Source organism: Podarcis filfolensis, assembly GCF_964270895.1.
Source record: "Podarcis filfolensis genome assembly, chromosome: 9".
In the NCBI taxonomy this organism is placed as follows: Eukaryota; Metazoa; Chordata; class Lepidosauria; order Squamata; family Lacertidae; genus Podarcis; species Podarcis filfolensis.
This window is the reverse complement of record NC_139610.1, coordinates 39,182,749-39,209,697: the sequence shown is the minus strand read 5'-3', so window position 1 is coordinate 39,209,697 and position 26,949 is coordinate 39,182,749. Positions and strand designations below refer to the sequence as shown.

The 26,949-nt window shown below is 42.6% G+C and overlaps 2 protein-coding genes across 5 annotated transcripts in view; one reads left to right on the top strand and one right to left on the bottom strand.

Moving 5' to 3' along the window:
* FHIP1A (FHF complex subunit HOOK interacting protein 1A) overlaps positions 1-26,949 on the top strand; it is an 85,190-nt gene that overhangs the window by 49,723 nt on the left and 8,518 nt on the right. The window contains exons 6-11 of the mRNA XM_083631104.1: positions 6,299-6,466; positions 11,357-11,436; positions 12,608-12,795; positions 15,931-16,983; positions 20,800-20,978; positions 21,935-22,073. Coding sequence (XP_083487230.1) covers positions 6,299-6,466; positions 11,357-11,436; positions 12,608-12,795; positions 15,931-16,983; positions 20,800-20,978; positions 21,935-22,073 — 1,807 coding nt within the window. The remainder of the gene's footprint in view (positions 1-6,298; positions 6,467-11,356; positions 11,437-12,607; positions 12,796-15,930; positions 16,984-20,799; positions 20,979-21,934; positions 22,074-26,949) is intronic.
* The window catches only part of GATB (glutamyl-tRNA amidotransferase subunit B), a 64,012-nt gene continuing 48,223 nt past the window's right edge, over positions 11,161-26,949 (bottom strand). The window contains exons 14-15 of one of the 4 annotated variants that reach the window (XR_014552154.1): positions 12,217-12,436; positions 11,161-11,878 (exon numbers count right to left, since the gene is read on the bottom strand). The gene's annotated coding sequence lies outside the window, so the exon portion shown is untranslated. Of the gene's footprint in view, positions 11,879-12,216; positions 12,437-17,487; positions 19,249-21,752; positions 26,198-26,949 lie in introns of those variants that run through there. The other 3 variants (XR_014552155.1, XR_014552156.1, XR_014552157.1) reach the window with 3 other exon arrangements.

Below are 26,949 nucleotides of genomic sequence, written 5' to 3'. Positions count from 1 at the left end.
AGGTCCTGTGTGAGTGCCTGGAGGCTGTAGGAGGATGGATGGCGGCTAACAGATTGAGGTTGAATCCTGAAAAGACAGAAGTACTGTTTTTGGGGGACAGGGGGCGGGAAAAAGGAAAAAAACCCCCGCAGGAACTCGCAAGACATTTTCGTCTTGCGAAGCAAGCCCATAGGAAATTCGTTTTGTGAAGCACCTCCAAAACGGAAAACCCTTTCGTCTAGCGGGTTTTCCGTCTTGCAAGGCATTCGTCTTGCGGGGCACCACTGTATGATGCCTTTTCTAGGGCAACCACATCTTTGTAGCTATGTAGCGAGATATTCCCTTAGCTAAAGCCATTTCTATTTCAAGGCAGATGTCATTTTATCTAAGCAACTTCCTCATGACTGAGAGATAGAGTCCATATATATTTATAATTATTGTGTAATGTTTTATTTCTGACTATTGGTCGAATAAAGGAAATTGATTGAGTCCATATATAAAAAAAATTAAATACCAGTTTTGTAAACACAAGTTACTCAGTACTATTTTTAGCAATAAGATAAAATGCAGCAAGTGGGAAGGAAAAAAAATCCATGCAGCCCAAGGTCTTGAAAGTTAGTGTAAAAAGCTAAAGTACTGAAAGTTGAAGCATGGACTTAAGGCTACCACAAGCTGAAAGAAACGGTGACAGACCCAACATAATATAAAAGATTTCAACTTGGTGCAGATCTACAGGGCACCCTAAGCCTCACCTCCCAGGAATATAGCACTGGCTTGGGTCATCCTTGAAATATGATCCTCATTTGACAAAAGGCTGTAATCTAAACCACTGAGCCTCTTGGACCTGCTGATCAGAAGGTCGCGGTTCGAATCCCCGTGACGGGGTGAGTTCCTGTTGCTTGTTCCCAGCTCCTGCCAACCTAGCAGTTCGAAAGCACGCCAAGAAAAGTGCAAGTAGATAAATAGGTATTGCTCTAGTGGGAAGGTAAATGGCGTTTCCGTGTGCTGCTCTGGTTTTGGTGTTCCATTGCGCCAGTATCAGCTTAGTCATGCTGGTCACATGACCCAGACAAATGTTGGCTCCCTTGGACAATAAAGCGAGATGAGCGCCGCAACCTCAGAGTCGCTCGCGACTGGACTTAACTGTCAGGGGTCCTTTACCTTTACCTTTACGCCATAGCTACTCTGCATTTGAGGCTATAAGGCTTCAACTTTTTGTACTTGGAAACTCAGTCCACATTATATGCTGCCTAAATTGCCCCCCTCCCGCCCTGCTGCAACAAAAAGGTAGGCAAGAGTATTCAGCATTTGCTGCAGCTTCCAGGCAGTAATCAAAGCTAGCCCTTTTATTACAATAATAAATCCTCAGGGCTGCCGGAGAATGAATATGGCAAGGTCTCCATGTAAGGGGATAGCTGGCACACCTTAGGGGATATATCCTCCCATAGGTCCCTCCCTTCCACTGCAAACAGAGGGGGAAAGGTCTCCTCTGTTTTCAGTTCTCCACTCATGTAAAACTGTTTTGAGCAAGTATCAGTGCTATTTCCCAACAGTGCACCATCTCTATAAAACATCCTCCCAAAGGACATTCCTGATGTCATTCTACCAGCAAGTAAAAACTCCCTTGCTTTTAAAACCATTTTTATCAGTGAGTGAGCAGAAGCTCTGTTGCTGCTGAGGTTTTTATATGGGAATGGTAGTGTTTTGCTGCAGCCTTGGTCGCATAGCGTATAGTGACTTTTATTAGCTTTTAAAGCTTGGACACTGCCTCAGGTGTGTCTGGCATAGTGTACATGGTACCTCGGGTTACATACGCTTCAGGTTACATACACTTCAGGTTACAGACTCCGCTAACCCAGAAATAGGGCTTGAGGTTAAGAACTTTGCTTCAGGATGAGAACAGAAACTGTGCTCCGGCGGCACGGCAGCAGCAGGAGGCCCCATTAGCTAAAGTGGTGCTTCAGGTTAAGAACAGTTTCAGGTTAAGTAAGGACCTCCGGAACGAATTAAGTACTTAACCCGAGGTACCACTGTAGTTTGTAAATACTGTAAGTAAATAAATGAATAGCTGCAACAAATGAAAACCATTTGTATACACACTGTCATCACCTTAAGTCTTCAGTAGCAAAGCTGGATCCAGAGTATTCCCAGGCTGTGTACATGATCCTTCAGGTTCATTATGATCCTCTGCAGAGCAGGAGGCCCCTCCTCATCCAGAGTGTCTAAACAATTCTTCGCCAGCTCGTGCTATCCAGATGTTTTGAACTATAGCTCCCATCAGCTACATGCAGCACAGCTAATGGTCAGGTGTTATAGATATTGCAGTCCAGAAAACCTAGAGGGTACCAGACTGGTGGAAGCTGGTATAAACCATGATTGATCAGACCTTGTAAATTAAAGTCAGCATACTTCAGTTGTAGCCTATGTGTTGAATCCAAAGGTGCTGTTCTGTGAGCCGAAAGCTTCTCCTACATGTGTAAAGGATTCTCTTGACCCAGACTGTAGTTTGTGGAATATCCTTCCTAACGAGATGTGTTTGTCTCCGTCATTACTAACTTTCAGGAAGAATTTGAAAACATTTCTTTTTGCCCAGGCATTTTGTGACTGAAGAATATGGAACAGGTCAATAAAACATTAGTCTATCACAATAAAAAACCCACTGCCCCCTCCCCCATGTTCCTTACGAATGTAGTTTCATAAGCTTGACCCTGCAAAAATTAAGATTTATGCATATTGTGCAAGCCTTCATAGTCCTGTCCAGGCATGTCAAAGTCCATGCTGACTGTGTGCCACACTTTGACCACCCCCTGTCTTAAAGTGTTGGGAACAGGGCGAATTCAGCCCATTTCCTAAATCTTCCTCCTCTCCCATGACAGCTGCTGCAGCATTTTCTGTTTCTGCTATTCCTATTGTTCTTTTCTATTAGTCCTTTGCTGTGTCAGCAGTGGTGACAAGAGCCTGGCCCGTGTTTGCATTCAATATTGCTTTTGGCTCTCCCCCCCGCCCAAATTCCCCAGTGCAAGCATTTCCATTTCAAAAGTTTTTGTAATAGATAGCCACTGTTGCAAGTTCTCTGGAAAAGTACAGTTGTACTTTAAAAATGTTTATAGACAACCAACATTTATGTATGCAACACAAATTCCTCCAAACTGTTAAAAAGTTTCTCCTGCAGAATGTCTTAAAGGTAAAGGGTAAAGGGACTCCTGACCATTAGGTCCAGTCGTGACCGACTCTGGGGTTGCAGCGCTCATCTCGCTTTATTGGCCGAGGGAGCCGGCGTACAGCTTCTGGGTCATGTGGCCAGCATGACTAAGCCGCTTCTGGCGAACTAGAGCAGCACATGGAAACGCCGTTTACCTTTCCGCCGGAGTGGTACCTATTTAACTACTTGCACTTTGACCTGCTTTCGAACTGCTAGGTTGGCAGGAGCAGGGACCAAGCAACGGGAGCTCACCCCGTCACGGGGATTCGAACCGCCAACCTTCTGATCGGCAAGTCCTAGGCTCTGTAGTTTAACCCACAGCGCCACCCGTGTCCCTCCAGAATGTCTTACCTTTTAATTATAGCCTGGTGCCCTCCAGATGTTTAGCACCATATGCTACCTGACCATGGGCAACGCTAGCTGAGGCTGATGAGTGTTGCAGTGCAGATCTCTGGAAGGCACCAGGTTAAAAATGCTGCCTGTATTCTGTGGTGTGTTCTTCTCTATGTACGAATAGGGTCTTGTGCAGTTTCCTGCTTAAAGATGCCCACACAGGGACTTGCTCATCTTGTAGCTGTTGATTCTATCCCAACAAAAGTTGCATCTTACACTCCTTTTTGAAGTTCTGGTGATTTTATTGTTCATCTTCTTCCTTTTTTAAGGACCTTGAGTATTGCTATTATTGCTTATTCATGTTGGAGGCAGCTTCTAACGAGGCATGGAAAGTGTAGAAAACCCTTCTGTGAGTACAGAGCATGTTGAATTTGTGGGTTATCAGGACCTCACCTGAAGTTGCGTTTACAGAGTTAAATGCTCTGAGGCCTCTGTAACTCCTGCTTGCCCTCTCACCTGGCTAAGTGAAATAACATCTGTTGTGTATATGAGAGCATTTCAATAAGGTTTGAAACACACACACACACACACAAACACACAAACACACATCTCATAGGCAACTGCTAGTAACCAAAGCCCGGGCCTGCTCAGCTCTTCATTCCTGCTTTTAAAAATGTGTATACACTGCTGTTGGAATCAAGGTTAGGTTGTAAGCTTATTTGCTCAGGAACCAGGTCCTCAAGCCAATTTGGAGAGTGCTGAGTGTACATCCCTCTCTCATAAATAATGTATTGCTGAGGACTGTCAATCTAGTATATGCAGGGTACAGAATACATTATATGGTCTTTTTCTGTCTTTTCCTCTCTGAACTTGCTTAAGTTGAGAAGCCTATAACAGTGGCTCTAGAGGATGAATGTAACTCGGAGGAAGACTGAGGTGATCAGGTTTTTTATGGTTGGATGTGCTTTTATTTGTTTCTATTTTGAACTTGGGGGAGGGGGCGGGAAATGCACCTATAATGAAAACTGCTCATGTTGCATCTGTGGTAGCTTGTGGTTAATCATATGACTGTGAACGCCTAAATATGCTGGAGAAGTAATAGCACAAACTTTTGAAGCAAATGTAGTCCACAGGTTAGTCGTTAGATGCTATTTGGTATGTAAATATGAATGGAAACATAGCGTTAACAAGAAGTTTTCTTTAGTTAAGGTCTTTGATGTTAATACGTATGTTTTTGATTACAATCTTTAAACTGCTTAACAAAACAGCTAATGTGTTGCATGAAAAGACAGCGAGAGAGAGAGAGAGCCTTTTATGCAAAACCATCTACTGGAGTACTTTCCAAATCCTCTTAGCTCTTAAATGACAGCTTGGTGTCTCTCTTTTACCTGTTTCTTTCTTAAGGAGGGAAAAAACCCCTCTCCTCATTTATCCAATGAAGAATACTAAACAAAAGATGGTTAATGCTCCATACTAGAGAGCCAGTATGGTGTAGTGGTTAAGAGCGGTAGTCTCATAATCTGGGGAACCGGGTTCGCGTCTCCGCTCCTCCACATGCAGCTGCTGGGTGACCTTGGGCCAGTCACACTTCTTTGAAGTCTCTCAGCCCCACTCACCTCACAGAGTGTTTGTTGTGGGGGAGGAAGGGAAAGGAGAATGTTAGCCGCTTTGAGACTCCTGAAGGGGAGTGAAAGGCGGGATATCAAATCCAAACTCTTCTTCTTCTTCTTCTTCTTCTTCTTCTTCTTCTTCTTCTTCTTCTTCTTCTTCTTCTTCTTTTCATATAGGCAGACCAGTATGTATTTATATCTGTGCTTTTAAGCTTATTAAGCTTGCACGTAACTATTTTTGAAAATGTTGACTTTGCACCCTTTGGTGCACAACACAAAGGCTGGATCTAAAATATCAGACACCTACTGACGAATGATCTTCTAGGGACTGCATTAGCAAAGTAACTTGTTTCACTAGTAGAAACCGGAACATTCACCACAAGAGGCTGAGGTGTAATTGAAAGTTTATAGCTAGTACATAAATTCCATTATTTGGGGTATTTGCAACAAATCTGTTTTTCTTCTGGGACCATGCACTATTGGTGTCCACAATAAACCTCAACTAGCTACATGTCAAAATCTGCCGATGTCTCTTAGTGCAGCAACCAATTGGCAACATGTAGTGGCGCAATCTATGGTGGGAGGGTTTGCTACAAACGAAGTGAGCTTTTGTAGGCTACCTTGTGCTCCTCGGCTTCCGTAGCAGACTAAAGAAATGGGTGTGCTGTGTAACTGACTGAACTGAAAGAAACATGTTCACAATAATTTGCTCCAACTGATAGGAAAAGTGTGATTTTTCTTCATAACTCAGTATGGGTAGAGTCAGGAAAAGTAGAGAGCACATATAATGCAGCAGGAGGATTTTTATAAAACCCTGCATCTCTTGCAAGCACCTTCTCTGAATGTCAAATAGGAGACCTTTTGGTGTTTAGCAAACAGCATCTTCAAGAGGAAGTCAAGTACTGGAAGAGAATGTTCCAAATAACTGTGCAGTGGTTCAGTTGTTTGCATCCATCTTTCCTAGCTTAGCACTGCCACTATCGTTAGCTAATCAAAATACTCAAACTAGCACACCGATGTTTGTTTTTATGTATGCTGGCTTAGACCCACAGAAAACAAACAAACTGTGCTTATTATATATCCCATTGCAAGGTCGTTGTGGAGGTCACATAGACTGTATAATCAGAGCAGCAAAGTTGATGTGGTCTGTAATCATTTGTGTATTCATTTCCAGGTGACTGTGGAGGAAGTAATGACTACAACTGCCTATTTAGATCTCTTCTTGCGGAGTGTTTCAGAACCAGCTTTACTACAGATCTTCCTCCGATTCATCTTGCTGCACCGCCATGAGAATGTGCACATCCTGGACACCCTCACAAGCCGCATAAACACTCCATTTCGGGTGAGATGAGAATAACAGGAACATGGCTGTCTTTTACTCTGTGGGATTGTTTTAGACAACTGCAAGCTTATTTTGCTTATGCCTTTGTGAAATTAGCTACTTTAATATTCTTTAGAAAGTGCTTAAAAGTTCTTGAAAAACTTCACACCTACAAACAATACTGGCCCTGTTTTCAAGCTTACAATTTAATAGACTCAATACAAAAAGAAAAATGGAGGGAAGAAGAAGAAAATAAGGAAAATTCCAGTTTCATCTCTTACATAATGTTGCAATGACAACTACCATTTTATTTCACCAAGTGGCCCATATGATGATTTTTTTTCAGGGGCATTCTGGGAATTTGTTCCAGAATTTCTCCTCACCTCAGAATGATACAACATCCAGGGCATCCACGGAATAAAATGAAATGAGCTGCAAGGAGGTGGGAGCGAGGGATAACCTGGGATGTTTGGGGGAGGAAGTGATGTACCAAAGCTTACCCAGTGAATCTACAACAGACTGGGTTCAGTTCAAATCCCCAATATAAGAATCATTCTCTCCTTAGCAGTTTCTGTACATCTAGAAAACTGTTTCCCATCTGAAGTTTGAGCTGCATAAATTCTGCTTTTGGGTGGCGTATTCATTGTTACCCAGTTACTCTATCACAGGCTGTGAACCCCATACTCATGTATGTGAGTATGTGAACCTCATGTGAAGCACATGACTTCCCCCCCCAAAAAGAATACTGGGAACTGTATTTTACTCCTCAGAGATCTACAATTCCCAGGACACAACAAATTACAGTTCTCATGATTCTTTTTTTTTGTGGGTGGAATGTGCTTGAAATACATGGTGTGTATGGTTCAAAAGGACGCCCAAAAGTGCAAGTAGATAAATAGGTACCACTCCAGTGGGAAGGTAAATGGTGTTTCCGTGCACTGCTCTGGTTTTGGTGTTCCATTGTGCCAGAAGCAGCTTAGTCATGCTGGCTACATGACCCGGAAAAACTGTCTGCAGACAAACGCCGTCTCCCTCTGCTTGTAAAGCGAGATGAGTACCGCAACCCTAGAGTTGTCTGCGACTGGACTTAACTGTCAGGGGTCCTTTACCTTTTAGGGGATGCGGGTGGCGCTGTGGTCTAAACCACTGAGCCTAGGGCTTGCCAATCAGAAGGTTGGCGGTCAAATCCCCGCGACGGGGTGAGCTCCCATTGTTCAGTTCCAGCTTCTGCCCACCTAGCAGTTCAAAAGCCCGTCAAAGTGCAAGTAGATAAATAGGTACCGCTCCGGCGGGAAGGTAAACGGCATTTCTGTGCGCTGCTCTAGTTTGCCAGAAGTCATGCTGGCCACATGACCCGGAAGCTGTCTGCGGACAAACGCCGGCTCCCTCGGCCTATAGAGCAAGATGAGTGTACAACCCCAGAGTCGTCTGTGACTGGACCCTTTATCTTTATGCAGTCACAGCTGGAAGGCGTGGGAGGCAGAAACATATTTTCATTGAAACAAATTTGGAGGTTCTAAAGAATTGTAAAGTATCACCTATCTGAATATAACACTGTTCAGATAAATCATGGAACTGGTATTAGTATTTTAAATTGCTATTTTAATGCTGGGTGTGATGTCGTGTCTGCCTCTTTGCAATTTGTTTTTGATACTTAATTTGAGTTTATTTTATTTGTTTCTTTATTTTAAGTTTATTGCTTGTCTCTTTCGCCTATACCAAGTCCTCAAGCCGACTCCACTGCATTAGAAACAACCATAGCAATACAATAAAATTTAATTGTATAAACAGTTAAAACAATAAAACTATTAATGTAAACAACAATAAAAACAATGAATCAGCAGTAAAATCAGCCCTGCAGCAGCATAAAACCGAATTGGAGTTTTGGAGTGTTTTTCTTGCCACTTAATTGGAGTTTGTTTTTTTGGTTATTCCCCGTGCGTTAAGTAATCAACTGCAGAAGTGTGTATCTCAGAAGCAGGCTTTTATAAAATTTTAATGACACCATATTTTTGAGTGTTCGAAGTTAACTATGCAGACTTATGAAGCAGTCACTCGCCCCCTTCCCAAAACGTTACTCGCTTGTCCCCAAGCAAGCTTTCGTACTTTCATTGCCTCAGTTTAGAGAGGTAGAGTGAAGTGGTCCTCTTTGCAGCATCAAAACACTTGCCTTAGTATTCAGATGTTGCTCAGTATGATGTCAATATAATGCTATCAGTGCAGCCAGCTTGATCAGTCCTTTGGTTTTTGCACCATAAAAGTATTTCTGTTGTATTGAGTGGACTGCCAAGAGCCGCTTCTGAAAATAATTGTGGCATGTTAATTAAGCCACAGAAATAGTTAATCTAATAGGAGCTTCCTTTTGCAAGCAGGTTAATCTTGAAGCACCTGCTGCGGTCTGCATTCAGCAAGCTGCACTTCTGATCCCCTCTTTGGCTGGCACTTACTCAGTATTAAATGATGGAGGATGCACTCCAGCATATGGGTGGAAAGGCAGGCAGAGCCAAATGATCAACGTGTGTATTACGTTTATGTATTAAGGACGACACCTTGCGCCAAATAAACATTTCCACGTAGTGGAGGGCATGCACATAGCTGCACGTACTCGCGGCTGTGACTCTAGCTCCAAACAGATTAACTCTCTGAAAACTCCCAAGCAGCTTCAGTCGCTTACAACTTGCTAATGTGTGTCTCTCCTGTATCATAATTATTTGTTCCACAGACAAGAGGGGGTGGGTATTGCGAAGAATCCTCCAGCCACGAGCAACTCAGGAGCGCTGCCAAAATGCATCAGTGATGCTAAATGAGTCCTCTGCTGTATAACTTAGCCAAGTATAGAAACCAGCCCCACAGCTTTCGGCACGTTACCATAGCACTGTTGTTATTGCAGAAAGGTTTTGCAATACCTGATAGGATTAAACATGCAAGTGCTTCTGTCCACTTGGAACACATATAAAACAGCTTTCCTTTCGCCTAATGAACTAATTAAGACCCCCGTTTCTCTCCATGAATGTTTTTGGTCACTCCCCCAACATCCTATTCCTTTAAACTATAGGTCCATAATTTTGATCAGTGTACAGTGGTACCTTGGGTTAAGTACTTAATTCATTCTGGAGGTCCGTTCTTAACCTGAAACTGTTCTTAACCTGAGGTACCACTTTAGCTAATGGGGCCTCCTGCTGCCGCCGCGCGATTTCTGCTCTCATCCTGAAGCAAAGTGCTTAACCTGAGGTACTATTTCTGGGTTAGTGGAGTCTGTAACCTGAAGCGTGTGTAACCTGAAGCGCATGTAACCTGAGGTACCACTGTATTCTCCACAGCTTCAACAGATTACAGCACTCGGCAAGAACAAAAACTCTATACAATAACAGAACTCCATTTATGACGTTCCTTTACAGAATCCAATTTTAGTGTCCTGTTAATCAATAATCTTCCCACATGAATTTTCATTTAATGCCGCCTTGCGGTCCAAACCAATGAGGTGAACCTTCTTAAAGTGTCTCAAACTGTTCTCTCAAACAAGGGTATGCATGTAATTTTGCTTGGCACTCTAGGCAAAGCAGCAGTCCGCCTTCACCTCTTTGTGCAGCTGTGTAGGCAGCAGTGAGTCACACAGTACAAGAATAGGAACAGAAGAGATAGTATTGAGGATATCATGCCTAACTTGACAGGAAGAGGAAATCCTTTTTGTGCCTATAGTGCTTAAGGGCTGAAGGTCAGGCGTTTCTGTGCTCAGACGATTTTAGAGAACTGCTGCCATTAGAGAGGCTTGAGATGCTCTTCCTTGATTTAGGAAGGCCAGATTTTGAGTGGGAAAACATGACCTGAGCTGCAGATAATGTCATCCATTTGAGTATAGCACCACAGAATGCAAGCAACTTTATCCCTGCCATAAGCTTTCAGCAGCTGGGGTGTTGACGTTAATCAAGGAATGCATCACGTGCACTGAATTCTCCTAAACATCTAAATAGACTCCAAGTCCCCAGTATTCAAACTTCCAGATGCAGCTAAACACTACCTTCAGTGAAATACAGTGGCTCTCACAATAGATCTTTCCCAATACAGTGGTACCTCGGGTTACAAACACTTCAGGTTACAGACTCCGCTAACCTGGAAGTAGTACCTTGGGTTAAGAACTTTGCCCCAGGATGAGAACAGAAATAGCATACCGGCAGCGAGAGGCCCCATTAGCTAAAGTGGTACCTCAGGTTAAGAACAGTTTCAGGTTAAGAATGGATCTCCGGAATGAATTAAGTTTGTAACCAGAGGTACCACTGTATTTAGTCCTTATCCTCTAGTAAACTACAGATAAAATGTATTTGGTAACATGACATGACTGTAAAGGCTTCTATGCAAGGTGTGCATAAAACCATTAACCTTTTCCATTTTTAGGAAGCTGTTTTTGATGAAAAAATATATGATGGTACCTGACTGGTACCTGAGTTTCTCTGCATTTGTTGAGGAACAGAACCATTTTTCTTAAAAGGCCTCCAGCTCTTTCAGAGTGTTCCAGATATATGACATGATACCATTCCAACAGAATTTGACCCTATGTATGATGATTGTATAATAATTCTGTCTAAGAAAGAGAAAAAAAATATTTATGTTAGGGTTTGGGGTTAATCACATTTCAGTTCTCTTTAAAAATTCATATTTGACTAATTGGAATCTTCTCTCCCTTACTGCATTACTTAAAGGATTATAGTATATATCTATGCTTACATCTGGCTTTATTGGGGCATGCTAAATTAATTTGTCAGACAATGTTATCTAGGTGAACTAAAACATACCTCTCATCTCTCAAAAATGCAAAAATTTAGGTTGTGAGCTGCTTTAATGCAAAATAATGTTTTACCTTAGGAAAACATGGAGAATTACAGATTTTGACTCTGCTTATCTTTTTTTTTTTAGCTCTGTGTGGTGTCCCTGGCATTGTTCAGAACACTTATCAGCTTGCATTGTGAAGATGTGATGTTACAGCTAGTTTTAAGGTAGAATCAAACACTCTTTCTCCTGATGTTGCCCTGCTAGTTCCTCCCTGATGATTAGTATCCTGTGATTGCTTCATACCTCTTGTTTTACCCATGCTGTGCATGGTGTGAGTAGGTGGAGATGTATGCGTTACACTGTTGTGGGTGAAGATCACACACTTCTGTTTTAGGATGTACAGAAACCTCACTGTCAATCCTAGACGCCTAGTGCCGAAAAAATGAAAAATGAATTTTTTTTAAAAATCACAAACCACTTAGAAGAATGAAAGTAGACTTTCCACAAATTTAGCAGACTGAGTGAAGGAATTATTCGGACTAAATTGACAGAGGCTCTTCTGCATACAGAGTGATGTGTCTTGTTTCTGAAAAGAGTCAGTACTTCTTAGGATTTGTGAGTGCATTATGAAGAATATGATCATTTTTGCAAAATAGTTTTGAGGCACTGTGGGTTAAACCACAGAGCCTAGGACTTGCCGATCAGAAGGTCGGCGGTTTGAATCCCCCTGACCGGGTGAGCTCCCGTTGCTCGGTCCCTGCTCCTGCCAACCTAGCAGTTCGAATGCACGTCAAAGTGCAAGTAGATAAATAGGTACCACTCTGGCAGGAAGGTAAACAGCGTTTCCGTGCGCTGCTCTGGTTTGCCAGAAGCGGCTTAGTCATGCTGGCCTCGTGACCCGGAAGCTGTACACCGGCTCCCTTGGCCAATAAAGCGAGATGAGCGCCGCAACCCCAGAGTCGGCCACAACTGGACCTAATGGTCAGGGGTCCCTTTACCTTTACCTTTAATGAGAGTTAGCTGGCTTGGCACTGCACTTTCACAACAACTTACCAGTCAGATACATCCCTGTAAGATCGGCAGCTTGAGTACCTGGTTGTTGGGTAGTGTTATGCCAATTGCTAGTATTCCTATGACGATGGTGAACCAGCTTGGTTCCTTCACCATCCTGTACAAACTGGAGTCCACTCTTCTGTAGTCCTTTCTTGTTGTATTTTCCATATCCTGCAGACAAGTAACAACTCGGCAGTTCAGTCATCAGACCTGAGACAGCTGGTATTATAAAATTTGGCTCATCTATGTGATTTAGCTTTAAGGAATAAATGAGGGCTGGAGAATAACTTTTTTATAAGAGCTATGTCATGGCACTTAATTAATGAAACCCTCTGTTCCTAGGTACTTGATACCCTGTAATCACATCATGTTCAGCCAAAGATGGGCTGTGAGGGAACGAGATTGGTATTCTGTATCTGCTGCTAGATTGCTTGCCTTGACGCCAGTCTGCTGCTCTAGTGGGATTACTCTGACTTTTGAAAAACAAGAAAAAGATTATATCCTGTGGAGGAAAAACATACACAGGGCAGGTAAATATTTCACCTGTTTTCTGAATGGACAAGTTGGCATCAGGCTGTTTTTCCTCTTTCGTTCCTCGTGGCGTATTCAGTGGCATTGAGTTCATGATTATCATTAAATTTCTTAATTTCTCCCATGTGTAACATTTGGCTAGATTCATATTCTGCTGGACTAATGAAAGAGCACACACACACACACCCTGCATCACATCCACGCTATGCACTTAAAGCAGCATGAGGACTTTGGTGCAGGATTTCTGTGTTCCAGGCAAATGCTTCCTTCTCTCTTACACCAGTCTCATGAGATTTTGTGAAAACCTCTTTACTCTTGTCAGCATTTGGATTGAAGAGCTGATTATTTACTACTACTACCTGTGTGTAGGATGCTAAGTTTCTGATTACACACACCATACACTATTAGGTGTGGATTTCCTTACCGCTAGTTAGAATCAGGAGGAGGAAGTTTCAGGAATAAATGTGTGTGTGCATGAACATGCAGACTGTTTGCAAAAATATGGAAAACTCTTTACTTCTGAAAGGCTTTTTTTAAAAAAAGGGTTTTCTTTTATTTACAGTGTATAAACAACAAGAACTGTTACGGACATATTGATTGTATTTGCATTATTCACCCATAAGAGCATTCAGGATACTGTGAATGAAAGTAATTTACATTGACACACCATGCAAATAGTATACAAGAACATACTGTAATCAAGGAGATATCTCCAATGTCCACCGTAAGACTGTGGGTGGGGGAAGGGAACTCTTGTCTGTTCTTCCTAAGCTCATGTAAACAGTTGCTTTGACATGTGGTGGCTTTTAATATTCTGAGAGAACAGATGAAAAGAGGTGCAAGTACAGTGGTACCTAGGTTTACGAACTTAATCCGTTCTGGAAGTCCGTTCTTAAACTGAGGTGCGCTTTCCCTAATGAGGCCTCCTGCTGCCAATGCCCTTCCACCATTCAGATTCCGTTCTTAGACTGAGGTAAAGTTTGTAAACCGGGACACTTCTTCCGGTTTTGCGGAGTTCGTAAACCGAATTGTTCGTAAACAAGGCTGTTCTTAAATCAAGGTACCACTGTATTAGCAAGTGGTCCACATTACTACTGGGCTCCCACTAGGAATAGATGGCTGTTGATTTCAATTTCTCATTTTTTTCCAGCCTGAACCAGTGGCATAGCGTGGGGGGTGCAGGGGGGGCCGGCCGCACCGGGCGCAACATCTGGGGTTAGGGCAAATCCATGGGTCAGGGGGAGCAAATCCACGGGTTAGGGGGCGCAAATCCACGGGTTAGGGGGCGCAAATCCACGGGTTAGGGGGCGCAAATTACTTGCCTTGCCCCGGGTGCTGACAACCCACGCTACGCCACTGGCCTGAACTTCAGTTTGTCTCATTTCTGCATCAGTTTAGCAAGTCGAAAAGAATTCCTCATGAAAATCAATACACTGTTGTGTGCGTTTCTCGTAATATATGCATTTACGCAAGCAATTTTCTCAATCATTGTCATTATTTTCATAATACAAGCATTATTGTGCACACTCTCCCAAAATAAATGCTTTTTGTAGACAGTATTTGGATTCAGAGCTGCCTTGCAAAATTTGGAGAATTGAAACTTAGAATCATAGCTCCATTTTTAGTGAGTTAGTATTAAAATGGAAACTGAGCAAATTTTTCCCCTATCCCCTGTTTGCACATGGGAAACCAGAGTTTCACACCCATGCTCAACTACATACCTATCTAGGTACCTTTGTTCAAGCAGTTCTTTCTCAACCTAACCTGCCTCTCGGAGGTGGTTGTAACAGTAAGTGCAGCTAAATATGTATTATAAGACACTTGGAGTTTTTGAGATAGGAAATAAAATCTAAGTAAAGGGGAGCATTGCCCCTTCTTTCAAATCCATCAAAAGTAAAACCATTCCCCATTGGAAAGAAATGTCAACTATGCAACCTAATAAAACTTGAGTCGATTGCCCCAAACTTTTGTATTTTGTCTACAAGAGCATCATAAATATCTTAGGACATCTTGGTCATAGGTCAGTTGAACAAATTTATTGGAAATTGGGTGGAAATTGCCTTTCCGGTGACCAGTGACATGATCTTTAACACTTCATTGTTTCTGTGTTTATGGCTGACAATTCAGTCAGATCGAGGAAGTATTGCAATACCAATGAAAAAATACACCTTTTTATTGTGTGTGTGTGTGTGCGGGGGGGGGGGGGGAATTCATTGAACTTCTTGTTGCAAGGCAAACTGTTGTGCTAAATGTTTTAGAGCCATCCATAAAAATAAAGGACATTCCACACCACAGAGAAATCTATTACATTTTGCCAAATTCAGGCTTTCTCCACATTTGTTTGTTCTCTAAAAAATTTCAATCAGTTGGCTATTTTGTTGCTCAGTGCTGCCTGTTTGAATTGTAATACATGGGGCTTCTTTGAGTCATTTAAACTTCAGCTGGATCATTGCAGAAGGATTTTCCCTTGAGCTTATAATAAGAGCAAGATCTGAAATAGGAGTTCAGTAGTAGCGTTCAGTAGAGTTCATTCAACCAGCTATGGTGAACTGATTTAGAAGAGGCTTGGTAAGTGACCTTGTTTCTTGGGCCATTGAGAAGCACAAAACGGTGTGCCATTACGGACAGGACAGGGCAGTTTTCTCTCTACTGCATCTTGTGGAATCTGGCAGCTTCTAGGAGCAACATATATCAACATTAATTTGCTTTGGAGAGTTTTGTTAAAATTAAGTGGGAGAGGTCTTTTCTTTTGCCCCACTTGCCAAAGACAGGATGTGAGTTTGCAGCAGTTGCATAAATCACTCTTCTGCACCGTTGCAGCTTGTTAACTGATAGCATCTTGCTGTTCAGGAGCTTATTTCCAAGTTTTAAGGACCATTGAACTAGTCTGCATAAAATAGGGACTATCTAGTCTAGGGAAACTGGCAAATCTTCTTCCTTTGGCCTAATCTAAATAGCCACATCTCTCTGTAAATTTGCCTGCTTGTGGAATAGTGCTATTTACTCATGTGCCACGTAACTATGATAGCTGTGTAACCAAGGTATAAGTTACAAGCATATTCATAGGATCTTTCTACACATGTTTGTGTTGCTGTTCGACACCCTAACTGTGACTCCCTGCCATTCCATTCCAGGTACAACTGAAGAGTCCAGCAGCAGAGGTACTGCAGACTCCACATGTATTGTGGAATATGGGAAGACTGTTGATATCAGTTACCTGCAGTACCTTTGGGATGCTCAATCCCTCATACTCCACTGTATGAAAGACTGTCAGGTTTGGTCTGCTCCATATGACGGTGAAAGCCCTGATCCACGTACCTTTATCCAAACACTAGCTGACGAGGATGGTAAAAACCTAGACCAGCCCATTTTCCGATTTCAGCACAGAACACCTAGTAATACAAGTTCCTCTCAGATGACTCCTTTGGGAGAAAAGTTGCAGCTGGAGCTGGAATGGGATGATAGCTATGATACAGGGATCTCTCCTGGATCTGATTCGGGCTCTCCACAGCATGATAATGCTTTAGGAAATGTAGACCCACAACCACCCGCAGCGCCACCAAAGCACATTCAAGAAATGAAGAAAAATGCAATAATGCTGATCAAAGGGTCATATATAGAAGAATCTGACTTTCAGGATGATGTCATGGTTTATAGGTTATGTGCTGAAAAGGATGCTCAGGAAGCAGACAGTGTAAAGGAGGAAGCTTCGGTGTCAGAATCTCAAAGCACAGATGATCAGCAGTCGCTCCCTGCCAATGGTCCCCTTAAAAGTCCCCAGACAGACTCCAGTTTGGAGGAACACAATATGAAAAATTCAAACTTGACCCAGCACGCAACAGTCAAACAAATCCATGACAACGTTGCTGAAACCCCGCAGCCAGACTTGGAACTAAAGCTGTCTTGCCCAGAAGAAGACCACAATGCTAACACGAGCTTGCTGAGCCCCGAAAGTGAGGATTTTATTTCCCAGTGTGATAACATCATCAAGGAGTTGGATTCTACCCCTACAGAGTTGGTAGAGCTTAAATTGCTTATTCCTGAACCAATCTCTCCCATGGAAGAGGAAGAAGACTTTGAAAATTTTTCAGCTGACACACCATCAGCAGAAAGTATGCCTTCACCTTTTGGACCAAAAGATGTATGGTCCGGCAATCCAGCAAGGACCCAGAGCATCCCATTTACAGGTGAAATTTGCGATCAAGTCACTTAAAACTCTTCTAAACAATAATGTTCTTGGCGGGGGAGAGGGCTATGTGAATAAGAGATTTACTGATTATGTTGACATTGAATATTAAGTGTCGATATATTCTTGGCTTGGATTTCATACCAATGAAATCGAAGTAGACCAATATACTTCTCAATATATCCTGTACAGAAATTCTCTGATAGCAGCATAATTCTAGAAAATATCCCTACATAGTTTAGGAAAAGGGATAATTGAACTATTACAGCAGGCACTGCTAAAGAGCAATTGCCACAAAAAGATTTGACAATAGCTATTATTTCTAGTCCATCTCGTCCTCTGTCTAGGGGACGACAGAGGACGAGATGGTTGGACAGTGTCCTCGAAGCTATGAACATGAGTTTGACCAAGCTGCGGGGGGCAGTGGAAGACAGGAGTGCCTGGCATGCTCTGGTCCATGGGGTCACGAAGAGTCGGACACGACTAAATGACTAAACAACAACAATTATTTCTAGTAAGACAAAACACCACCACCTTGTTTATTCACTGTAAAATTGAAGTTGCAAATGTCTTAGTCACTTCTGATCACTAGATGGCAGCTCTGCTGCCATTCTGTGCATCTGCCCCATTTTACCTGCACATTGAGACATTTTGCTCCCTACCAATTGTGAAACGCTCAGCACTGCTGAATTGAATTCATCCTGTTTTCAATATCACACTTCCCTAAAAGGATTTTATTGTAATGATGTTAGCAGGACACATTGTATTTGGGCTTAAAAACACTGTTATTTATTTAACTTTGGTAGCTCTTGGAACACAATCTGTTCTGAATTATCTCAGCTCCTCTGAATGACATGATATGAATATTCACCCTGGGGGGGGGGGGCGGAAATGATAGTGGTAAAATGGCTGGGAAATTTCAAATATGTGCTCATAATGACAAAAGCAAATAACTAAAGCAAACTTCCATTTATTGTTACTTACTAATTTAAAATGGTATTTTTTCAGCACTTTTCTGTTCCCATAAGGATCCAGGCAATACAACATAACTGAGAAATTGTTCGGATAATACTTTTCAGGGAAAGGGTGGGGACGAAGAGAATGTTAAATATGGCTAGATGTCATATAACTCCATCGATCAATTAAACTGAGTAATGCAATTGAATAAGCATATTGCTATCAGATTTATTATTCTGGTCTGGAAATAATTTCCTTTCCACTGGTGCAGCTGTCTGGCTACTGTGAAAAATAATCAGCTTAGCGAAAAAAACTTCATAAATAGTTGGGTTTGTGTTGCTAAAAGACCAGGAGCTTTGTGGCTTCTGAAGAGTAGCAGTTGGTGGTAACTTTGATATTCCAAAACCCACATGGGTCAGTCAAATTAAGAAAAGTTAACATTTTACATTACTGCAGTATTAATACATCTTCAGCTCTTTGAGTGGCATCTTCCTTCTCAGTTGCCCAGCTGGCATGTAACAGTAAACCGTATTTTAACATTACTAGGATGAGCTGCAGTAAGCCTTGGGCCTCCTGGCTTGTTTTCCCGTTTATGTAAAGGAAGGAGCTGCATGTAAATGCCGAGAGCTTGTCCATATTCTGGTTTATTAAACCACAATTTTATCATCGAAACACAGCCAGCATAAAGAATTCTGTTAATTCCTCCTTTCCCATAGGATTGTAGCACTGAAACATAGTTTCTATGTCAAGGAATAAGAAGATTTCTTTTGTTCAGAACTCAAGGTGGACAATGAACCGATCTTTGTATGTGGTACTAATGCTTTGTGTTCGTTGAGAAAAAAATAGCATGCGCTCCTTCTAATAATTTATTGCGATTCAAATCCCAACTCATTCATCCACCGACAAGGACACAATCAGTATTTTAGTAATGGGAATGTAATGTGGCAAATAAAACTTTTATTATGAATAGGACCCCAATTAGTTTTATGTCTGCCTGCACGGTGAGTTTTGTATAACATCATTAATTTTGATCTAATTAGTCCGTGATACTCCTCTTGCAAAGCTTGTAAACCTCCACTTGTCACCTGAGATTCTTCATCTAACAAGATGCTTGAAGCTAGCTTAGTGATGACAGGGCCATTTATATGTACCATGGTTAAGTCTCTGGAAGCAACTCATCGTGCAGCAAGAACCCTTTTGCAACTAAAGCTGTTTATGTATTTCCAGAATAGTTTACCATTCAGTATCTACCACCCCCATACTTTTCTCTTAATCTCTCTTGGATCATGTCAGCAGTAATCATCAGTGTCTGAAAAAGAGTGTTCCAGTAGGACAAGGGGATTAAATAAGAAGAAGCTCCATAATTATTAAGAATTGCAAGATTGCATGGGAGAACTTGCAGTGGTTGCAAGCAATCCTACTGCTAGTCTCTCCCAGCTCTACATGGAGACGCCAGGGATTGAACATGGGACCTTATGCATGTGCTCGCCCTCTGAGTCACAGCCTTTCACAGAATAGCTCAGTTGGTTAGAGCGTGGTGCTGATAATGCCAAGGTTGTAGGTTCAAAACCCCGTATGAGACAGCTGCATAGTTCTACTTTGCAGGAGGTTGGACTAGATGATTCTCAGTGTCCCTTCCAACTCTACAGTTCTATGATTCCTGTGCACTGTGCATATAGCAACATGGCTATGCTAAACAAAAGGTGTTGAGTTTTTAATACCCTTCCTTGGCAACGCAAACTTTTCTTGGCGCAGCAGAGGTTAAAAGGTCACAGTCCTCTCTGATGGACTTCCTGGATTTTAACTGCTGTGTAGGAAGGCTGAGAAACCTGATTCTAATGCTATGCTGTATAGTGGCATCTTAGGCATGGCAAGTGGGGCAGCGATGTCCAGCTGTGCCCTGCTTGCCATTTCAAACCCTTTTATATCAATTAATTGGTCAAGCCTCTATGAAGTAGACACTGTGAAATGCCAGAGCTCCAAGACCATGCTAAAATAGCACGAGGCTGTCACTGTCTGTACTCCCTCCTAAGCTTAGGAAAAGGATATGTGTAAGAATGCCATTGTGCAATTCCTGGGCTGGGTGCTGGTGGTAGTTGTGTCCTCCCGAGCGAGGGGTGGGGGAGTTCTATGTTTAGAGCAGTGCAGCCTTGCATTAGTGCAGCCCCTCATAGCATTGCTATGTGTGGCTGATCTCCAAGTCAAAATTCCCTTGTTTCCACAGCAGGGAGCAGGTAGAGGAGACAGGAAGTGCCCATTGTGCTGGGTTGAAAACAGGGCAGAATCCCCTTCCTGACCCTCTCCCTCTTGGCAGGTCATGTCAAGCTGCAGGAAGAGAGAAGAAAGGAGGAGGGAAGTCTCCTTTCTACAAAGGGTGTCAGGCTAGGCCAATGTAGCCTGTGGGAAATGTAGGGCTACCTGACATTGTGTTAGCCCTGTAGAAACTCCCATCCCCAGGGGGCAGCTGCTGGAGAAGAGAAGAGAGTCCTCTGTGGCTTGCTGGAGCAAGAGGGCTGCTGCCAGTCAGCCCAGTAAGTGGAATGGGAGCAAATGAAGAAGGCTGAATGGGTGGGAAGGAGAGGATTTTAAGCAGGGGACTAATTGACAGGGAAAATAAGCGATACTTCTTAAGTATTTTTGGGAGAAGGAGCTTGGCTTATTTCTGTGGAAGTCTGATGCAAGCAGATGGCTCATTGTTGGACTCCACTACATTCTGCCCTGTTAGCACTACAACCAGCACAAAGTGAGCTTACCATTGCTGGAAAACAATGCTTCTTAACATTACAGCACCTTTCCTTTCTTCAGTCTTATGTTCTTTTAGCAATTAATCGCTTGTGTATGTGTGTTTTTAAATCTGCAGGTCCATTTATCAGTGTGGTGCTCTCAAAGCTGGAAAACATGTTGGAGAACTCCTTGCATGTCAACTTGCTGCTCATTGGCATTGTCACTCATCTGGCCAGTTACCCACAGCCCCTCCTTCGTTCCTTTCTGCTCAACACCAACATGGTGTTCCAGCCTAGTGTGCGGTCATTGTACCAGGTACTTCATGATTGCTTGACAGAAGTCCTAATATGGTTGAAGATATAATTTTTGTTAAACATTCTCGGTATATAGTAACATCATTATGCATGAATGACAGAATGACATAAGCAACAGCCAGGTCCTTGCTCCAAGGAGTTTATAGTCATCCTTCTAAGAGGAAAAGAGAATAAGGAATGAATGCAAGCAAATGTGGTTGGGTTTTAGCGTCAGTTTGTTCTACACTTTATAGCCCTGCATATTTGCAGCTTAGGGACGCGAGTGGTGCTGTGGGTTAAACCACAGAGCCTAGGACTTGCTGATCAGAAGGTCGGCGGTTCGAACCCCCTTGACAGGGTGAGCTCCCGTTGCTCGGTCCCTGCTCCTGCCAACCTAGCAGTTCAAAAGCAGGTCAAAGTGCAAGTAGATAAATAGGTACTGCTTGGGCGGGAAGGTAAATGGTGTTTCCGTGCACTGCTCTGGTTTGCCAGAAGTGGCTTGGTCCTGCTGGCCACATGACCCGGAAGCTGTACGCTGGCTCCCTCAGCCAATAAAGTGAGATGAGCACCACAACCCCAGAGTCGTCTGCGACTGGACCTAATGGTCAGGGGTCCCTTTACCTTTATTTGCAGCTTAACTCTAATTGGGCCTCACTCCACAAGGCTGCAATGAGAAATCTAGAGATCTCCCTTGTGAATTTCCATTGTTTCTAATCACACTTCAGTAGAATAAGACGCCCTGTGCCACCCCTTCCTTTAAAAACAAAGAAGAATTGCAAAATACTTTACCCTGATCTTTTTCTTTAGTTGCCACTGAATGGTGCCTTAAATTTGATGCGTTAATAATGCTGTTGGGCAGAGCTTGGCACCACAGCTGCCCTTAATGTGATTTTGAGAGCAAGGGACACAGTAAACAGATGATTTGGGACACAACTCAAATGACAATATAAAGATTTATTGCTGCTATTGTTTTGGCAGGTGCTGGCATCTGTGAAAAACAAAATTGAGCAGTTTGCTTCCATTGAAAAGGACTTCCCTGGACTACTCATAGAAGCCCAGCAATACCTGCTTTTACGGGTGGACATGTCAGATATTCCTCTGGAGTCATTGACTAAAGGCAAGTGACTACTATTCTTAAAAGCATAAAATTATTTTTTTAAAAAAACATGTATTACTATCTATTACTTATTTTTAACAAGATCTCAAATTAGTAAGATGTTCACTATGTTTATGTTCTTATGAAAGCATGTTTTGGGTTTGCTTTAACTATGTGGTAGTCTTAATATATTGGGATTAAATACAATGTGAAACATCCCACCCACCCTTCCTTTAGATACAGAAGGTTGGAATATTTTGAGTGTTCCCTCTACTATGTGGTCGCACCGCTGGGAGTCTGGGTCACTCCACACTGGGCCCTGGGGTGCTTGAGCTGAGCCTTTCAGGAAGATCTATGGAACAGTATCAAAGGTGTCTGCAGAACTATCCTATAATAAGAGACCTGGTTAAAGGACATACAGGCTGTGGCTGCTTTCTTGTAGAAGCAGGGTGAAGCAACAATCTTGCCTTGTCTGCAAGAGCAAAATTTAGATACCCTGTTAGGTTTACAGGAACAGAAGAATTTGCCTTATATATATTAGGGCAGACTTAGTTGCATATTTAGCTTAGTATTGTCTACTCTGACTGGCAGCAGCTCCCCAGGATCTGGGGCAGATGTATTCCCCATCCCCTGCTATCTTATCCTTTTAACTGGTGATGCCATTGATTACACTTGGAATCTCCTGCACAGAAAGCCTGTGCTATACATTGGAGGTGTGTTCTCTTCCCCTTCCTCATCTCCTCTTCCTCCAAGCAGCTGTGGGCAATGTACCTGGTTGTCTTGGTTTATCCTCATTACAAGGCACCAAGGTAGGGTAGGTTGAGATAGGTAACTTGCCCAGGTTGACCCAGTTATCTTTATGACAACGGACCCCAATCCCTTAAAATATCTCTGTAAGGGCACGGCTGCTTTTCACTATAACTTCTAACTCCCGAAGGGAGTAACCATGTTTTCTTCTTTTCAGGACTAGCAGAAGGGTAACTGGTAATATGTGTGTGAGTTGTTTTATTTTTAGAATGACCATGTGATGGGGAGTGTGGTTGCAAACATTCATTTAGGAATCCTAGTGGGGGGGGACCTCTGCAGTTTATGCATTGTTGTGAGAGATGAGCATGTCCAACATTTCATGAATGTGCTCTCTCAAGTGGAGTTGACCATGTTAAAAATAAGTCCTTCCATAACTCCCTGGGGGTGAGGGGAGGAGTTGTTTGGTCTTATCATGCGGAACAGCTTCCCCATCTGCAGCTGCCTCCTGAATATATTACCACCAGTTCTCATGCGTTAGCCAGTCAACTTTTATTACTGCGACCGAAGCACAAGCAGGGTCGTGCGTAGTAAAGTGTATTACCTGTGACTGAGAAAGGTATGCACATTTTCTGTTATTCTCTCTCCAGACCTTCTTGCAGAGAATTCCCAGGTTGCCTACTTACAACCATGCAGTCTCGGAGATTTCTTTTTTGCACAAAAGCTGTTTAAAAGGAAACTTGGGAGATAAAACTATCCATGTGCACTAGAGGTCACTTCCTTTAAACAGCTCTTGTACCAAATCTCTAAACTGCTTCTTAAATTTGGGACTTTGAGTTCCTTGTCACCCAGTTATTAGTGTGCTGAATGAGTAGCTCTATTTGTCGTACTAGGATTTGGATGTCACCTGTCAAGGTAGAGCTGTTGCCACAGAGATATCAGATTTTCCTAACTAACATAAACCCATAGGCTTCAGGGGGGTCTGTACTAAGCATGACAAAGTCTGAAAACAAGCCATGCTGAAAGAAAAGCCTTTGCTTATTTGTTTGAGGGGGTCAGCAAACTATTCAAATAGGGACGGTGAGGTCCCTTGCAAAAGTACTGCAGAGCAGCAGCCAGCAGTTATGGGATAAGAAGCGATATCTGTTTATGGATTGTTAAGCAAAGGGTAGGAATCAACAGAAAGTTCTCAAAGTGAAGGGAAGTAAACAGCAGAGGCTCCTCAAGGATTGTTGGAACTGGTGCAATTTTACTTATTCACAAAGATGCATAGTCAGAGGTGATGATGACAGTCACAGTTTCTTGCCTACCCCAAATTAATCAGGATGGTGACATCCCAAGCAGTGTTTGAAGAGCTCTCTATAAAGAATGTCCTTGTGTTGGAGGAGGTTTTTTTAATTGAGATGAAAGATGACCAAGAGGAAGCAAGTCACAGGTTTACAAAACTATGAAAAATGTGGGGAAAGGGTATCTCTCCTCTCCCTACACCTCACTGATGATGTCTGCTTGGTTATAGGTTGATGTTAAACAAATCAAAGCACTACTTCACACAGCATGCAGTGACCATTACAGGCTGATGTGGTATAATGACCACCAACAGATGTGGTAGATTGCTCTTAGACCAATGCATAGATAATAGTTTTCGCAGCCATGCCTAAATGGAACCTCTGTCTTCAGAGACAATATACCTCTGTTTCCTGAATCATCTGGAAGTAATGTGGATGTTCCGTAGACTGAAGTTGGTCTGTGTTCTGCTTTCATAATTAAATTCCTGCCCCTTCCCCCCCCCCCCCAGCCCTGGTTCTTATCTTGCTAGAATCACTGTATCAGAGCACTGTTCTTGTGGGTATAAATTTTCATTAGAAGCTATGTTCAGGGGGTAATGGGGAAATGCGCAGAATCTGATGAGCACAGTAACCATAGTGACTAATTGCTTACCAGTAGTATGTGTAAAGAAGTCACTTATTTTGGGAAGTAAAATCCTTGCCTTTCTGCTTGATTTAATTTGAAGCATTTCGGTAGTGCTGTGGGAAGCAGCAGAGGCCAATGTCTCCTCCCCCTCGCTTTGAGGGTTCACCTTAATGTAGCTCCATTTGTAATTGACATACTGACATCTTCTAATATACTATGGAGCTTGCAAGATCATTGCCTGCTTCTTAATGTATTATTATCCTATCATGGGTGTGTGCAGTAAATAAGATGCTTAGTAGAGGTCATAGGATTTGGGAAGCTGTTTCAGATAACTACTACAGAAAAGCTTGCTGTTGTGAGGCACTGTAGCTTGAGCTATGGATTTTGGGTTTGAAACCCAACATCCAATGACTGGGATCAACAATTGCTTAGGTTCCTGCCTATGGCTTCCATTATGGCTGACTCCTAGGTTATATCATAAACTACATTTGAATCAGGCCTAGGTTTCAAAATGAGACTTCATGGGGGCATGAGGAATGCTTTTAGAGGGGGAAAACAAGCCTCAAACTCCCTCGAGGACATAGAATTATATTTATGTTTCTTTGGATCCTGGCTCCCGTTTTAGGTCTTCCCTTAGGGCTCACTATGAGATCTTTTCCTATCGTATTCTTAACGTGACTTCATCTATCCAAAACACTTATTCATGCTGTGTGAACAAGTCCCAATATTCAGTGAATATTATTATAGTTTGGTTCATATTATTTAGTTCTTCATCTCTCCTCTCTCTCTCTCTCTCTCTCTCTCACACACACACGCACCCCAACACCTTTATTATTAAAACTGGATTGATCATTTGCAAAGTTGTTCACATTTTTTTTCATAAATCTGAACACAGGCTACAGTCACTGCCTGTGCTGCCCCCCACAACATGCACAACCATATTAAGGCTTATAGAATAAACAAATGCCTGGATAGCTGCAAGTTTGGCGCTTAGTCAAGCTCATAATGTCAGCAATCAAATTGCAGTGCCTGCAGCCAGTTGTCCATCAACTTGTATCATTATGTCAATTAGGGAATATAAGGTAGAAATGGCCTGTGGTAATGGTATATACAAGACTATTTGAACTATGCCTAGGTTATGGCGGAATGCTCAGATCCAATTTTACCAATAAAATGAACACTTTTCTTCCTCGAGCTGTAAAGTAAATGTGGTTTGTATATGTATACGGGGAATTTTTTTGGCACCACCTTACATTTTGAATACCGATGGATTTATATTCAGCCTTAATGACGACGATTTTGTTTAAGATTAGAGCATACAGAAAACATGTGCATGTAGGAAATGTATTTCCTGGAGACTAGAAAGCTATATTGTAAGGTGTAAAGGTAAAGGACCCCTGGACAGTTAAGTCCAGTCAAGGTTGACTATGAGGTGTGGCGCTCATCTTGCTTCAGGCCGAAGAAGCCGCTGCTTGTCCGCAGACAGCTTTCTGGGCCTCGGTCCTGTATACCTGAAGGAGCGTCTCCACCCCCATCATCCAGCCCGGACACTGAGGTCCAGCACCGAGGGCCTTCTGGTGGTTTCCTTGCTGCTAGAAGTGAGGTTACAGGGAACTAGGCAGAGGGCCTTCTCGGTAGGGGCGCCTGCCCTGTGGAACGCCCTCCCAGCAGATGTCAAGGCAATAAGCAACTATTTTACTTTTAAACGACAACTGAAGGCGGCCCTGTTTAGGGAAGTTTTTAATATTTGATGCTGTATTGTTTTTAATGTTAGGTTGGAAGCTGCCCAGGCTGGCTGGGGAAACTCAGCCAGATGGGCGGGGTATAAATAATTTATTATTATTATTATTATTATTATTATTATTATTATTATTATTATTCCGGATCATGTGGCCAGCCTGACTAAACCGCTTCTGGCACAACATAACACTGTGACACGGTAAAGCCAGAATTCATAGACTACCAGTCCTGGTTCTCTATTGGTGGAAAGAGAATACTTACAACTGAACTTCCTAGGGTGGTTGTGTGGGTGAAAGAAAATGAGAATTGTAAAGCACCTGGCAGATTTTGAAAGTGCTATAGGAATTATTTAAAACTGATTCTGGGGGGGGCCACTAGGTGGCGCATCGGAAGATGGCTGATAATAACATCTCTCCGACCCACACGAGGTAATTTGGAGGCTATGATGGGTGTAATTAGCCTCCTTAACCCCCCCCAGGATTGTGGGGGGGGGGACGGCCCT